At 41.7% G+C, this 15,990-nt stretch overlaps 1 protein-coding gene across 1 annotated transcript in view; it reads left to right on the top strand.

Moving 5' to 3' along the window:
* The window catches only part of kcnc4 (potassium voltage-gated channel subfamily C member 4), a 44,400-nt gene extending 39,353 nt beyond the window's left edge, over positions 1-5,047 (top strand). The window contains exon 4 of the mRNA XM_003220235.4: positions 3,951-5,047. Coding sequence (XP_003220283.1) covers positions 3,951-4,030 — 80 coding nt within the window. The 3' untranslated portion in view covers positions 4,031-5,047. The remainder of the gene's footprint in view (positions 1-3,950) is intronic.
* Positions 5,048-15,990: the final 10,943 nt, after the last annotated feature.

Here is a 15,990-nt window from a genome sequence, read left to right as displayed (position 1 = left end):
TCTCTAGTGCAACACACTGTTACAATTCTTTCTCACACTGAAGATCACTTGCATTGAGTGGGTGGGATCATCCACCAGCCACTTCTCAATTGTCAGGGGAATTCACCTCTCCACAATAAAAGTGTCTGCTGTTCAGTATGTAGGGATTGGGAAACTTTATGGCTTCTGTGTAGGGTCTGGGCTTATACAGTTGTCACCACTATTTCCTCCATCCTCTCTCTTTATTTTCCCTCATCCAATCCCTTTTCCTCTCCCACCTGAGTGAGTGAGTCAATAAGAAAACTTTAAATGTAGTCTAAAGTAAATGAGGAGGCATTTAATTCTCCCAACAGGGAGAGAGGAAAGTGAAGGAAAGAGGATGTTGTATTTCATCCAATGGGAATGCATGTGGGTGGTTGATATTGGCTGATAATGGTATACATGTTCAGTTTACACAGATTCAATCACCCATGTCTCGAAAATAATACCAAAAACATTTCCAAAGATCAAACCTTGATTTTGCCATTTTATATAAGGAATTCCATTTTACTATGCCATTACATATGATGGAACCTGAGCATCCACGGATTTTGGTATCCACGGGGGTTCTTGGAACCATAACCCACTAGATAGCAAAGGCTCATTTATATTTGCATGCAGGCATGAAGAAAACCTCATAGCCACTGCAGTAGTGTGACCTAAAATAATCTGATACAGTGAACATGTGAATATGGTAGAACTGCTTTTGTATTGAGGTGATGTTTGGGGGAGGGGGGGCAGTCGCTTTCTAGACCAATTTGAGTTCAGATTAAAATGGGTAAGTATGACATTAACAGGGTCAAATTTGGGCAGGATACTATGTATTGGAAATGGGATATAGCCGTTGTGTGGATCCAGTACCAATTAAGAATTGCATATCATGAGAGCTAAAGGATTTATAATCATACTGAAAGAGAGTCTTGCTAGTTTCCAAAATTCCTATAGAGAAGGAGAATTCAGTGTTAGCAGAAGTTTTGTAAAAAAAAAAAAAAAAAGCCATTAGGGTTGCATAAGATGCTTCTTTTCCGGGGGGAGATTCAAGTCAACTTAAGATAAGTTCACACATGGTATGCCTGTTTGTCTCTTGATGACTATGCAACATCTGGTGCCCCAGAAGTATGAATCAGCCACTGCAGACCAAACAATGGCATGTGTATTTTTTACTGTCATATCAATCCCAATGGTTTCCAGCTAAGGCAGTTCACAAAGGCAGAAACAAGTCAGAGTAACTAGTCATCAGGTGATGCAGCATTGACATATACAGGTGTGAATCAGCCCTGATTAGCACTTGGCCATATTACAAAGCAGAGGGGATACTATGCAATGAACGTCAAAAGCACATCATTAGCATTCAGTCCCGATACACAGCGTTTGCCATTTTTCTCCTGACTAAATCATCATGACTTCCAGCAAAAGTGTGACAGGCAGAAATTCCACAAGTCTATCTTTTCCCAGCATGATGCTGCAGTATTAGGGGGAGTAGCACTTGCTAGATCTCTTGTCAGCTAGCAGTTAAAGATGCATCCTTCCATGGGAAAAGGGGTTATAATTGCACCAAAAGCAATGTCTCCTCTTAATTCATCAGCAAGGTCAAGGGAATAGCCATTAGTGGATTCCTTTTGCTTCCATCTAAAGGCTGTTCTGGCAATTAAAACTGTGGATGAAAAATCAAAATATTAGTGTTTAATTATCGACCGGATGCAATAAAAGCTATGTTGCCCCATCTCAGCACTTAAGTATCTTCATTTGTAAATTGAGAAAAATCTGACAGTAATTTCCTTTTGCTCAAATCACATTCTCATTAAGTGGAATAATATTTCAATTACTGTATGGGCCACATTCACTCAAAGTGATCCAAATGTTTTAAACGACCTGTAAGAGCTGTGTGATTCAAATGTTTTAAAGAACCAGTTCCTAACTTGTGACAAGAAAAATGTTATGGAAAATGTTTGTCTCAAAAGAAAAAGTGGTCTGGACAAGATTCAACTGCATGTCGTTTATACTTCAAAAGTAAAACATTCCCATATGGCTTATTCAGAGGATTTTTAAATATCAAAATTGCTTTAAAATTTACATTTCAAAACACGGTTATGGGAAAGAATCCAAACATAATAATAACTAAAATTCCTGCCAAAACATGACTAGAAGAGAATATGATCACCACCTTCTGTTGGTGTTCATTTGCTTCATAATCTAGCTCTGTTAACCAGCCAGGTCATGAGTTAACATGGGTAGTAATTTTAATTTGATGTGGGTGGTATGTGTGTGCATGCTTGTGCACACACATACACACATTTATATAACATCTGAAGCCTATTAAATCAATACTATGAGAATTAAGAAAACTATGGCTATTGAAAGATAAATGATTGTAACCGGTGGGTGTTTTTCCATACTATTCATGCTCTAGGATACAGCCCAGATACCTCATCCTAAATCAGGATTGATGGGTGAGTGAACAATGAGCATATAGATCAGGCATGGACAAACTAAGACCCAGGGGCCAGATGCGGCCCTCTGGGTGCTTATCTCAGGCTCTCCTCTTTTTCCCGTCGCATCCTTATGCAAAAAGGATGGGGGAGGAAGGCACACAGCAGCTGAGAGCCCTCTGGAGTGCTCTCAGCCACCGCATGTCTCACCCTCTTCCCAGCATAAGGATGGTGTAAGCAGCCCAGTCCTTATGCTAGGAGGACGGCTTGAGGAAGGCACGCAACGGTTGAGAGCCCTCCGGAGTGCTCTTGGATGTTGCCAGTCTCTCCCTCTTCCCAACGTAATGCTGAGAGGACAGCCTAAAGATCAAGGGAGGAGAATCCAGGCAGTCGCTGCATGTCTTGTTTTCCTCCAGGCATAAGGATGGAGTGAGCAGCCCCATCCTTATGCCAAGAGGACAACCTGAGGATGACCCACCCATTCCTGGTCCTGCCCTCTCCCAGGCACTCCTCCTCCTGGGTACATTCCACCCAGCGTGTGCCCAGCCATCCCCTTTCCTGGCCCGGACCTCCTGGTCAGGCCCCAAAGCAAAAAGGTTTGCCTATGCCTGATATAAATGTTATTGGACTGCAACTCGCATCATCCTTAGTTAGCAAAATCAAAAGATGTCAAGATTTGCTATCCAAGAACAATTGATTAGCCAGTCTAGCTATGGATACTGTTAACGGGGTGGGGATAAATCATACTAGAACTGTGGATCCATTAGAAAAGTAATATTCAGGCAAAAGAAAATAGGTAAAGAAATGTCATCTAGCTTCAGCAGTGTTCTGCCAGGGTGATGTTTCTCTGTCCTCGATGACAGTCAACCCAGACATGGTTGCTTGCTGGAGATGCCCATATGATTAGTTTCAATTAGCTTCAAGATGGCTGTTTCCAGGAATATACCACCATCAGGTGTGCATACATTTCTGTAAAGACAAAGTGCAAGATTCTCTGTGCATCCACCTAACTGCAAAAAGCAAGGTGTTATAAAAGTATTGTTATTGATTATTTTTACTTCCTAAGACCTACAGCACTAGCTATGTTAGTAAAGACAGTTAACCCTATCTCCCAGATTTTATTAAGCAAAGGTTTCATATGTATAAAATGTATAAGCAGTAAATAGTCTGATTTAACTGCCAGTCTGCTCAATCTTTCCTAAATCATTCAGTACAAAATTAGCAAGTTGACCAGAAATAGACATGCTCTGGAGAAACACTCACATGTGGTTTGAAAAGTAGGAAGGAGAACGGGCTGTGATTTTATGTACAGATGCTACTGTATAACAAGGATTTTCTTCAGGCTGATGGTTCTTCTGCAATCTAAAAGATGATACTGTGGGGTGGTGGGGGTATCTGATATATGGGGCATGTGTAGGGTGGGTGACTGTAATCTACTTTGTAGTGGGTCAGGCATGGTGCTGTCCATATCTCCTGTGACTTTGTCTTCTCCCTCTGACTCAGCCAAGCTGCCATATGTGCTGTCTGGCCAGTTCCTCCAGCCTTTAGAAGGCCGAATGAATCACCACCGTTCTTCCCTTTGAAGCACTTCTGGATTCTGCAGAACACTGCTCTCATTTTTCTTCTTCCTTGTATTTTTTTTAAAGTCATTCATGTCTAGGAATCAATGAGAAACCAAAAAAAAGGATCTGATTGTGCTTTCAGTGCCAGGTCTCTTAACTCCAAGAAGCTGGAAGAAATTGTTTTTCTGACCAGATTTGGGGCAAATTTTCGACAAATGTAAAATATCTATTGTTGGAAAACTGGTTTTCTGTAATTTTATTTGTTTGAGGGTTTTTTTGTCGTTTTGCCTTTTTTTTGAATTTTTTTTATTAGGAAAGAATATGAAAATCCTTATTTTTGCAGGACTGTTGAATCCCCATTGATTTCCCAAGAAGCTGGGAATGCCTCAAGCAGTTTTCCTGTTAGAAATGTAAACAGGGGAGAATGTAAGCTGGGAGGACCTGTCTATTTGCTGTAATCCTGCTTGCTATGTTGTCAGTGTATAAAAAAACAGATCTGAGACAGCACAGGGTGACTTCACATTGCCAGTGTCGTTGTCGGCTTATTTTGTACAAAACCAGAACTGTTCCATCAACAACCTCTCCTCTTTTATTGTGTTAACTGGTTTATTGGCTACCATAGCTACTGCTCCACTCTAGTTCCTGGACTTTGTTATAGATGGACATTGCTAATCTTAGATACTTTAATGCTTCAGTATGTAAGTGCCAAGCATTGTCTGCAAATATTTTTTATAAAACCCATGTGTCTACTCGAAGCTTCTTCAGCATAAAATTCTCTTTTTAGAAATGAGATTCATGGGATTGTGTGGGAATTTGAACTCATTAGACATTGAGAAGAACGGTCTTTGCTTCCTGGTGAAGTAGCTTGGAGGTATGTTAAATGAAACATTAGACTGAAGATATAATTTTGTTTCACTTCACTGCCCACATAGTGCTGTTAATACATCCCAGAAAGGATTGGGTGCTGTTAACCTCTATGCTGTACACATGCTTTCTCTTGTCAAGCTCTACTCTTAATAAAGAGATTTTAGGAACTGAGATTCAGCTTCTTGATATTCCTGATATTGCTTTTTTCTGTTTTGTTTTGGTCACTGGGATGCTTCAAGTAATTGGACAGCTAGACTCATATTCCATTGGATTGCTGTGACAATGATATACGTCTTGACTCTATGATATAGTCCTTTACATTTTGCAGGCAATTCTCCCTTGGTCTCATACTACAGATGTCTAGGCATCCATTAAGTTATTTCACATGCTTCCCATCTTAACTTTCTGACAGTCTGAAGGGCACACATGAATGTCACCCCGCACTGGCTCTTTCCGAAATAACATGCAGCATTGGATTTGTCAAACTGCAGGTGGGTATTGTAACCTCATGACAGCTTGGTGAAATAAATGAGACTCTGTTTTGCTGAATGATGTAATAAACCTATTTTCTGAACAAGAACCTGACCCTGGGTTTTCCTCATATAAACCTAACAGTCAAGCTAGGCCCACAATACATGGCCAACAAGGGCTGTGGGTCAGGGAGGCTGTCAGCTCCCCCCAGTCCAGCATCTTGCAGATATAATGGACTAAGTCCCACTATCTCCAGGAAGCACAAGTTGTGCTATATATGGGTTCAAGGATTGCAGTACAACACATATGCAAGGCACAAGGATGGCTGAATATAGCTGCCATTTGGGTAACTTTCAGTTATTCTATTAATCTAGTAGGCTATAAAATGTGAAACATCGCAAATTCTCATAAAACAAAAATTACTTTGCAGATGGTAATAGAATTTTAATTAAAAACAAAAAAAATATTTTTTTATTTTTGTGAGAGCAAAAGGTTTTGTTAATTAGTATTTCCCATCAAAAAGGAATGCAGTCATCTGTTTGATCATTTCAGGCAAATGATAGATTATACCTCTTCATTAGAAGTAAAGACAACAACAACAAAACTGACCAAGGTGCATTGCTACCTGTATATTTAAATTGTACGGCCAATTGTAGCCATAACTCACGAAGTTATCAGACTGCATGCCAAACTGGTAGTCCATTTGAGATGGCATCCTGCACCATGGTCGTAATGTAACATGATTACTTCTTTGTGTTTGTGTTTTACTTTTTTGTGACTTGAAGCCACATACAGATACATTAAAAGTAGTGTTTTCCAGTGGATTGATTTCAATAAGGCCACTCAGAGTATATTCAACCAAATGGAATCAACCACTAGAGAGCACTGCTTCTTAAACTTATTACTTCCTCACTGTTTACTATGCAGTAATTAAATACAAACTCCAGGTAGTGAATTCCACAGCAGTTCTTCTTTCTATTCCCTGTATTGTTTCAACTCAGTGCTGGCTAGCCATCTTCATATCAGTTAACTGAGAAATCTGTTTTGGGTGTTACTCTGAACTTTAAAAAGAACTATCTAATATCCTAAATGTATTTTGAGGATAGAGTTTGGCATAATGGCCAGATCTTTTAAAGATTGGATTGATAGCCAGAACATATGCACTACCTCACTGACAAGAAAGCTAACATTTGTTCTGAGTTCAAATTGTTGTTTTATATACTATTTTGTATTGTATGGTGTGTTTTGTATTGTACTGTGTGTTTATTTTATGCGTTGTTTAATGCACTTTGTGCCATATGTAAGCTGCCCTGAGTTCCTTTGGGGAAATGGAGGCGGGGTACAAAATAAAGTTATTATTACCAGCTGCTATTGTTTCTGCTGTAAAAATGCCAAGGTTGGCACTGCTGCTCCCTCTTTGGTGTATGTATGCCAAAGAGATTCCTTGCTAAAGAAAAACTCTGTGAAATGTATGAGTTAACAGGCAGCTTTAAGGCATATACATAGAACAATAGAATCGTTGTGTTGGAAGACACCTCAAGGACCATGCAGTCCAACCCCTGAACACATTGAAAGCCCTTTTGACAGATGGCCACTCAGCCTCTGTTTAAATAACTCTAGAGACGGAATTCATGATACTTTGAGGCAGTATATTCCTGTCAAATAGCTTTTACCATCAGGAAGTTTTTCCTAATGTTTAAATAGAATCTCTTTTTGTGCAGCCTGAATCCATTGCTCCATGTCTTAGCCTTTAGAGAAACAGAAAAGAAGCTTCCTCTCCTCTCAATGTGATTTTTTTTTCAAATATTTAAACATCCTGTCCCTTGTAACATTCTCTTCTCCAACCCAAACATAACCAGTTCTTAAAGTCACTTCTTACAGGGGATGGTTTCCAACTTTTTGCCATTTTGATTGCTGTCCTCCAGAGAGGGCTAACTTGTCAATATCCTTCTTGAATAGTGGTGCCTGAAACTGGATACAATATTTCAGGTGAGGTCTGATCAATGCAGAATATTTCCTCCCAGTCTAGACTCTTATACACATGGAGGGAAATACAGGTAGATTGCAGATTGACTTGCCAGACACATAAGCTCTAGTTCATAATGTGAGATACCATTTTTATCTCGTGCCAATCTGAGTGGAATTTCATTCTGGCATTCCAGATTTCCTGCTTCAACAGGAATATGAAACACTGTAGAGCAATAGTTCTTAACTAGGGGTCTGCAGAAAGATCCCAGAGGGTCTCTGAGCTTGAACTAAAAAAAACCAACTTATCTTTATTTTCTCTGACCTCTAACTGAAATCTAGGATTTCCTTCACTTATGAAGATAGGCAATCAGTTTCAGCTGTTGCTGGGGGACACGGAAAGAGCCTCCCCGAAGATTGAGTGAATTCAGTCGGGCGTCCCCTGGACAACGTTTCTTGTAAGCGGCCGATCTTTCCACCCCAAAAGCATTGGATGAATGGATGAATACCAAAGGTCTTTATCAAGACCATTGCTAACGATTATGTCTATTAATATAGAAGGTTTGTCACTTGCTAAGGGAGAACTATTAGCCAAAATGTCTGAGGACATATCATGTGACATCCTATGTATACAGGAAACACACAGAGACATTACAATGAGAAGACCAAAAATTCTTGGAATGCAGCTGGTAGTGGAACGACCTCACAGACAATATGGCAGTGCCATTTTTGTACGATCTGGTGTAGCAATCTCTGCAACTTCCCTCCCAGAAGTGAACAACATTGAAATCTTATCTGTGGAACTTGATAGTTGCACCGTATCATCACTCTATAAACCACCTGGGGCTGATTTCTATTTTACACCCCCAACCAGTGGCCACAATCATGAAGCCCATTTTGTTGTGGGAGATTTCAATAGCCATAGCTGTGTCTGGGGCTATGACGAAGATGATAGAAATGGCGAAGCAGTTCTAACTTGGGCCGACAATAGTAGAATGAGCCTCCTTCATGACAGAAAATTACCACCATCATTTAATAGCGGCCGATGGAAGCGTGGTTATAACCCTGATCTGATTTTTGTAAAGGAAAGCATAAGCCACCAATGCACCAAAAGGGTATTAAACCCAATACCTAACACACAACACAGACCAATATGCTGCGTAGCATATGCAGCTGTAAGACCGAAAAGTGTCCCATTCCGCAGAAGATATAACTTCAATAAAGCTAACTGGACAAAGTTTACAGAGACCTTGGAAGCTGCTATTTCTGATATAGAACCTTCTATAGAAAATTATGACCTGTTCGTAGAAGCTATGAAAAGATCCTCGAGGCCCTCAATCCCTAGAGGCTGTCGCACAAGCTACCTACCAGGCCTAAACGAAGAATCACTAAATCAGCTACAAGAATATCTCAGATTATTTCAAGAGAACCCATACAGTGATGGGACTATAGCAGCAGGCCAAAAACTATCTACAGCCTTAGCTAATGCTAAGAAAGACCGTTGGATAGAGCTGCTTGAGAACCTGGACATGTCCAAGAGTAGCCGAAAAGCCTGGCAATTGCTGAGACGCCTGGATAGTTACCCTCTGGTCAACCCTGGACACGCGAATGTGACACCAGATCAGATAGCTCACCAGCTAATTCAGAATGGGAAAACCAATAAAGATGAAAATCAACAGGGTGCCAGAACTTGAAACCCACCAGTTGTCTTCTCCTCTAAACCTGAAAGAACTCAGAGAAGCCATCAAGCGATGTAAGACTGGTAAAGCACCTGGCCTAGATGACCTGATGATGGAGCAAATCAAACACTTGGGGGCCAAAGCTGAAAACTGGCTTTTGAAATTCTACAATCAATGCCTGGCACACAAACAGATTCCCAGAGCATGGAGGAAAACTAAGATCATTGCCATCTTAAAACCTGGTAAAGATGCCTCCAATGCCAGGAACTATCGACCAATCTCCCTCTTATGTCATCTATATAAAGTCTATGAGAGGATGCTATTAAATCGACTAGGACCTGTTATCGAACCCAAGCTTATTGCACAACAAGCAGGTTTCAGACCAGGGAAAAACTGTACAGGTCAAATTCTTCATCTGACTGAACATATCGAGGAAGGCTACGAGAAAGGCTGCATCACGGGAACAGTTTTTGTGGACCTTACGGCAGCCTATGACACGGTGCAACATAGAAAAATGCTGCATAAAGTCTACCATATCACCCGGGACTTTGACTTTACAAAAACTGTCCAGACCCTCTTAGAAAACCGCAGCTTCTATGTGGAGTTTCAGGGCCAGAAAAGCAGATGGAGGAGGCAAAAGAATGGTTTACCCCAAGGCAGCGTTCTTGCACCGACCTTATTTAATATCTTCACGAACGATCAGCCACAACCACCACTCACAAAGAGCTTTATATATGCTGATGACCTTGGCCTTACAACACAAGCAAAAGATTTTGAAACAGTTGAAAAGCAACTCACCAATGCCTTGAAAGATCTCTCCAGCTACTACAAAGAGAACCACCTGAAGCCTAACCCTGCCAAGACACAAGTGTGTGCTTTCCACCTACGTAACCGCGAAGCCAACAGGAAACTGAAAGTTACTTGGGAAGGCCAAGAGCTCGAACACTGTTTCCATCCTAAATACCTTGGTGTCACCTTAGACCGAACACTAACATATAGGAAACACTGCATGAACACCAAGCACAAAGTAGCTGCACACAACAGCATCCTGTGGAAACTTACTGGCAGCGCATGGGGTGCAGACCCACAAGTAATAAGAACATCAGCCCTGGCCTTGTCTTTCTCAACTGCAGAGTATGCCTGTCCTGTTTGGCACAAGTCTGCCCATGCAAAGCAGGTGGACATAGCACTGAATGAAACATGCAGAATCATCACGGGATGCCTTAAACCTACACCTGTTGATAAACTCTACAAGTTAGCTGGCATTGCCCCTCCTGACATGCGACGGGAAGCTGCTGCTAACGGTGAGAGAAAAAAGGTCAAACATTGTGAAAGCCACCCACTGCATGGCTATCACCCTCCTCCCACCAGACTCAAATCAAGGAAGGGCTTCATGAGAACCACCACTCCTCTTGATGTTCCTCCAGCAGCAGCAAGGGTGTTTCTCTGGGCAGCTAAACCTGGCAATTCTAACTGGATGACCCCCCATGAGGGTCTTCCTCCAGGGGCAAACCAGGAATGGGCAACTTGGAAGTCCCTGAACAGACTCAGAAGTGGAGTGGGCAGATCAAAAGACAACTTGGCAAGGTGGCACTACCTGGAGGAATCCTCCACCTTGTGTGACTGTGGAGCTGAACAAACAACTCAGCATATGTATGCTTGCCCACAATGCCCTGCCTCATGTACGGAGGAGGAGTTGTTTAAAGCTACAGACAATGCGGTTGCTGTTGCCCGCTTTTGGTCCAAAACTATTTAGTTGCTTGTGATTTCTTTTCTTTTCTATTTTATTTCCATTATTTGAAATGTATTTGCTGTACCAATGCTTTTGACACAAAATAAATAAATAAGCTGTTGCATTTGTTACATATCTCAAAAAATCTGCATATTCTGAAATTAAAGACATGCTGATATTGAGTGTCATAAAACTATCTGCAGCTACATTCCATGGTTTTCACCTGACTGGCAAAGGGACCTATGGCACAAACAAAAGGGGTTTACAACTCCTGCTGTAGGGAGAGCAGAACTGAACTTGGGGCCCCTCTTCCGCCACAGCAGTGGTGAGCTAGAATCCGTCTTTGTTGCATCCCTCTCCTTCCTCCACCACTCACCCTAGAGGCCAAGTAGGCTTTGGAAGCCTGCCTGCTTTTTGGCTGCTGGCACCAGCCCTGCCCATCTGAAGTCAAGGTCCTCAATTAAACTGGGAAGAAAAACAACATCAAATCCTGAGCAATCCAGGCTTTGTGGCCAATGGCCAAGCATCAATTACAGATAAAATCTCTCCCTCTGAGGCATGGAAAGAAACTATATCATTCTCACTGAGATGGGAAAAAGCCATTTGGAAGCCGGATTCACCTGAAAGCTGCACCGCTGGGTCCACATAATGACATTGACTGCATAACTGGGGCACTAATAATATTGCGCTGCAGAACTTGTTTTCCAGAATGCTGCTTGTGCTGATCAAAAGAAGTAGCTGCAAGACTCCAAATGTGGGAAAAGACTAGAAGCCTTCTGCACATGGTGCCAACTTCCTCAATAACCAAGGTATGGATATTCTCAGTTTAGGACACATATTCAGCTAATGTATTGTTATTCCTGAACCTGAGTTGCAAAAATGTATTTTACCAGCTTGTCCAGCCAGCTTATGGAATTACTGACCCAGCCTTTCCCCTAGATGCAAGATTCAAGAAAGCATACAAAAAGTATAGATACAAAGGATACACACATACAGAGATAAAATCAGAGACAAGGAGGTGCTAAATTATAAGAGGTCAGAGTGGCCCAAGTAATTTTGCTTCCTTGGCCAAAGCAGTGCATGGCATTCAGAAGGTTGCTGGTTCGAAACTGGGGAGAGCATGGATGAGCTCCCTCTGTCAGCTCCAGCTCCCCATTCAGGGACATGAGAGAAGCTTCCCATAAGGGTGGTAAAACATTAAAACATCCGGGTGTCCCCTGGGCAATGTCCTTGCAGACGGCCAATTATCTCACATCAGAAGTGATTTGCAGTTTCTCAAGTTGCTCCTGACATACACAAAAAATCTATATGGCTGATTCAGATGTGAATGAGAATTCAACTTGTAAAACAAAAATTGTTTAACAACAGTAAAAGAAAAAGAACATCCAAACATCAAAGGATTTGAACCACTGACCTTAGGACAGCAACTGAAAGAACATTGTGAAAATTAATTCAAGCACATGTATTTTTTACTCATGCAGTGGGGTAATGGTAGCTAACCTGGATTTTAAAATACTCTCTGTTCCATATTAGCAGTACTTTTGTAAGAAACCTCCTGAGGCTGTTAGCAGACTCTTTTTACTGTTTCAGATTATTAAATAAATCTCAGGTTCCCCATGCCTTCCTCCTTTCCCTCTGCCCATCATTCCTTGGATTTTCCTTTAACTTTTTTTGCTCAAGGCTTGGAAAAGTTTTCTCAGGGTTCTACCAGAACTTGACACCACAGAGAATAAATAATTTGGATACAACCACAACTGCTAATATAAATTCCTGTTCTACAGAGCCCCCAATGGTGCAGCGGGTTAAACCGCTGAGCTGCTGAACTTGCTGACTGCAAGGTCAGCGGTTCGAATCCGGGGAGTGGGGTGAGTTCCTGCTGTTAGCCCCACCTTCTATCAACCTAGCAGTTTGAAAACATGCAAATGTGAATGGATCAATAGGTACCACTCTGGCCGGAAGGTAACGGTGCTGCATGCAGTCGTGCTTGCCACATGACCTTCGAGGTGTCTACGGAGAATGCTGGCTCTTCGGCCTAGAAATGGCGATGAGCACCAACCCCTACAGTCAGACACGACGACTTAATGTCAGGGGAAAACCTTTACCTTTTTACAGAGGCTAGGCTTCCCCGCCCCCACTTATCATTTTACTCTGCCAATGATATTTTTGCAAAGGAAACACATTTTTGCAATATCATCATCAAAGGAAAAGCTATCAGGTAAGGGCATTTAATGTTCTCTATAAAGATCACAAAAACCCAGCAGGATCATGTTGTGCGCTAAACAATTTTTCCATATAGACTACCTTGGAGTTGTCATCAGAATCTTCCTTATGCTTCCCTCTCTGACAGATTTGATTGGCAGAGGCAGGAAGTTCTCACATCTTTCTTTTTTTGCACTGAAATTTCTCCCTTCTTACCGGCACATATAAATGCTTCAGTCCATGCTAGGAAGCCTTGTGTTGGCTGCGGATTTAAATAGTTTCTATTAAATTTTCCTCCTTAGTGAAGCTGGCAAGAGTAACTATGGGTTGTGCAGGGGAAATGACCGCATTGCCCCTTTACATAAGAATTTGCCCCACAGATTAAAACTTTCTTCAGCCCCTGAATTTCTACCATTGCAGAGAGTGTGACGCTTAAAATCATCCATGCCTAGAATTCTGACCTGTATGCAGTGTTATCAATCCCTTAGGAATTCTTCCTGCCCTTTTCCTTTGTATACCTGAGCTCTGATTTCAAATGTCTAACTTTTTAAAGTTGGACTGGGTGGCCCATGAGGTCTCTTCCAATGATCTACAGAGACGTTGCCCAGGGGATACCCAGATGTGTTACCATCCTGCTGGGAGGCTTCTCTCATGTTCCTGCAAGCTAGAGCTGACAGACGGGAGCTTACCCCATCTCACAAATTCAAACTGGCAACCTTCAGGTCAGCAACCCAACCTTCAGGCCAGCAGTCCAGCCGGTACAAGGCTTTAACCCATTGTGTCAACATGGCTCCATTCCAATTGAAGTCATTGAAATACTAGGAAAATTTCATGAGGGGAAGGGGACAGAATTTATGGGTTATGCTTTCCATTGGCATGTGTTCCAATGGTTATACCCCACTGAGGCATTGGCAGAAAGCTAGGTTGCACATAGAGTATGCAATTGGATTAGTGAAGCTGAGTTGAGGTTCCATTTAAAGGCATTTTTAAAAGCCCAGAGCAGCAGACAACTTGCACCAATTAGGCTTTTCCTACTTCATATCTACTACCTTGTTCTTCATCATTGTGGCTATGAAATCAGGTTTGCTAGTACAGAACAGCATTCCTCATCTGTTCCAGCAAGGGCTTTATCACACCAGCCTCAGAGATGCTGGAGAACCACATGTCTCACGTCACTGTAATAAAGTCTGAGGGAGAGGAAGATCTCCACTGTATTGGGGAAAAGGGTGTTTCCAAGTGAATGTTTTCCTTTAAAGATGAAAATGGTTGAATCTTCCCTCCAGCTTGTACCATAAATTCCCAGGAAGGAAAAAAATGCCTCCCTGAAATTGCTTAGCCCATTGTTTTCTGGAATAGATCTCTCCCAAACAATCGTGGGAAGGAGGGAGTGGAGACCTGCTAAGCAGACAGAAGGCCTGATTCCTTCACAAAGAACAGGGCACAAGTGGTACAAATGCCCTAGTTAGAGTGTTTTGATTTAGCAGAGACCTTCCAATGAGAAGGAGGCTGGGAGGAGAAAGGATCTACCTAAAAGGGAAGAAGACCCAGAAGAAGAGGAGAGGAGATAAAAGGTAGTGAGAGAAGCATTGAAACAAACAGAGATAAAAAAAACAGAGAGAAGGAATAAAGCACAGAATGAATTCACAGACCCCAAAATAGAATCTGCCATCACAGGCTGCCTGGGTGGTTGTTGTTTGAACTTCTGAGTCGTTGCTGAATATAATGAGAGCATTTTGGTAAATAAAAGTCCTGTGAAGTTTGAGGGGGGTGCTCAACAAAGCTGATGAGACAAACTCTTTTATGTTGGGAAAAAGCCTGAATTGCCATCTAACAGCCAAAAGCAAGCAGATGTCAAGTTTGCTTTCCTACTTCCTTTCAGAACCAGCCCAGAAATAAGGGTTTTTAAATAATCAAAACTGAAGAAACAATTTTTTAGACTAATCACAAAAGTGTGGCAAAAAACCCCCAAAAGAATATAAATCTGAATCTAAGCAACTAAGGCATTTCACCGAAGAGGGGTATGAGGGAACTTGGTGAAGTTTCAATTTACAGCCAGCCCTCCACATTTGTGGATTTCACTTTTGCAAATTTGATTATTCACAGATTTAATTAAGACATACTTTCTAGAAAACTCTAGGGGCCCTTCCACACAGCCCTATATCCCAGAATATCAAGACAGAAAATGCCACATTGTCTGAGAGTGGACTCAGATAACTCAGTTCAAAGCAGATATAGGGCTGTGTGGAAGGGGCCCTAGGTATTCCACCATAAATTAACTCTAGAGTCCTGCTCCAGGGCCTAGAGCAGTGGTTCTCAACCTATGAGTCCCCAGGTGTTTTGGCCTACAACTCCTAAAACATCTGGGGACCCACAGGTTGAGAACCACTGGCCTAGAAGTTCATAGAGAAAACATTTCTCTAGGCCAGTAATTTTAGTTCTAGGAGGATAGATCTCAGCTGAACATTAGAAGAATGTTTTGATGGGAAGAGCAGTCCAGCTGTAGAACCAACTACTTGTGGGTGGAAATGAGAGCTGAAGTATTAAAGACTGCAAGCAGAAGGTGGACAGATATCTGTTGAGGATATCTGTGCTCTTTACCAAATACAGGGTGGGACTACTAGAATAACAAGAAATCTCTGGCCTATGGACTGGTTTTAGCTGTGAGGCCTCCCAATTCCATATGTTTAAGTCCCACCTCTTAAACCCCACACATCAGCAGTACTATCTAGAGCTGTCATCTTGAGCCTCCAGGAGCAGCTTGAAGCAATAGTTCCTGGAGGTTTATTTGTTTGCTCACCAGTGATTTTGCACAACGTGAAGGACCAATGCCCTTCCTTGTATATTCAGCCAGCCCTCCACAACATCAATTCTGTATCCACAAATTCAACCATCTATGGCTTGAAATTTTTTTTTTTAAATCCATTGATTTTACCATTGTATATAAAGGGCATCATTTTATTATGCCATTATATAATGGAACTTGAGCATTCATGGATTTTGATATCCATAGGGGAATATAGAACAAAATCCCAGCAGATACCAATAACCCACTATGTTTCCCAAGTTCT

Source organism: Anolis carolinensis, chromosome 4 (genome assembly GCF_035594765.1).
Source record: "Anolis carolinensis isolate JA03-04 chromosome 4, rAnoCar3.1.pri, whole genome shotgun sequence".
Lineage (NCBI taxonomy): Eukaryota > Metazoa > Chordata > Lepidosauria > Squamata > Dactyloidae > Anolis > Anolis carolinensis.
This window is presented reverse-complemented; position numbering and strand designations above follow the sequence as displayed.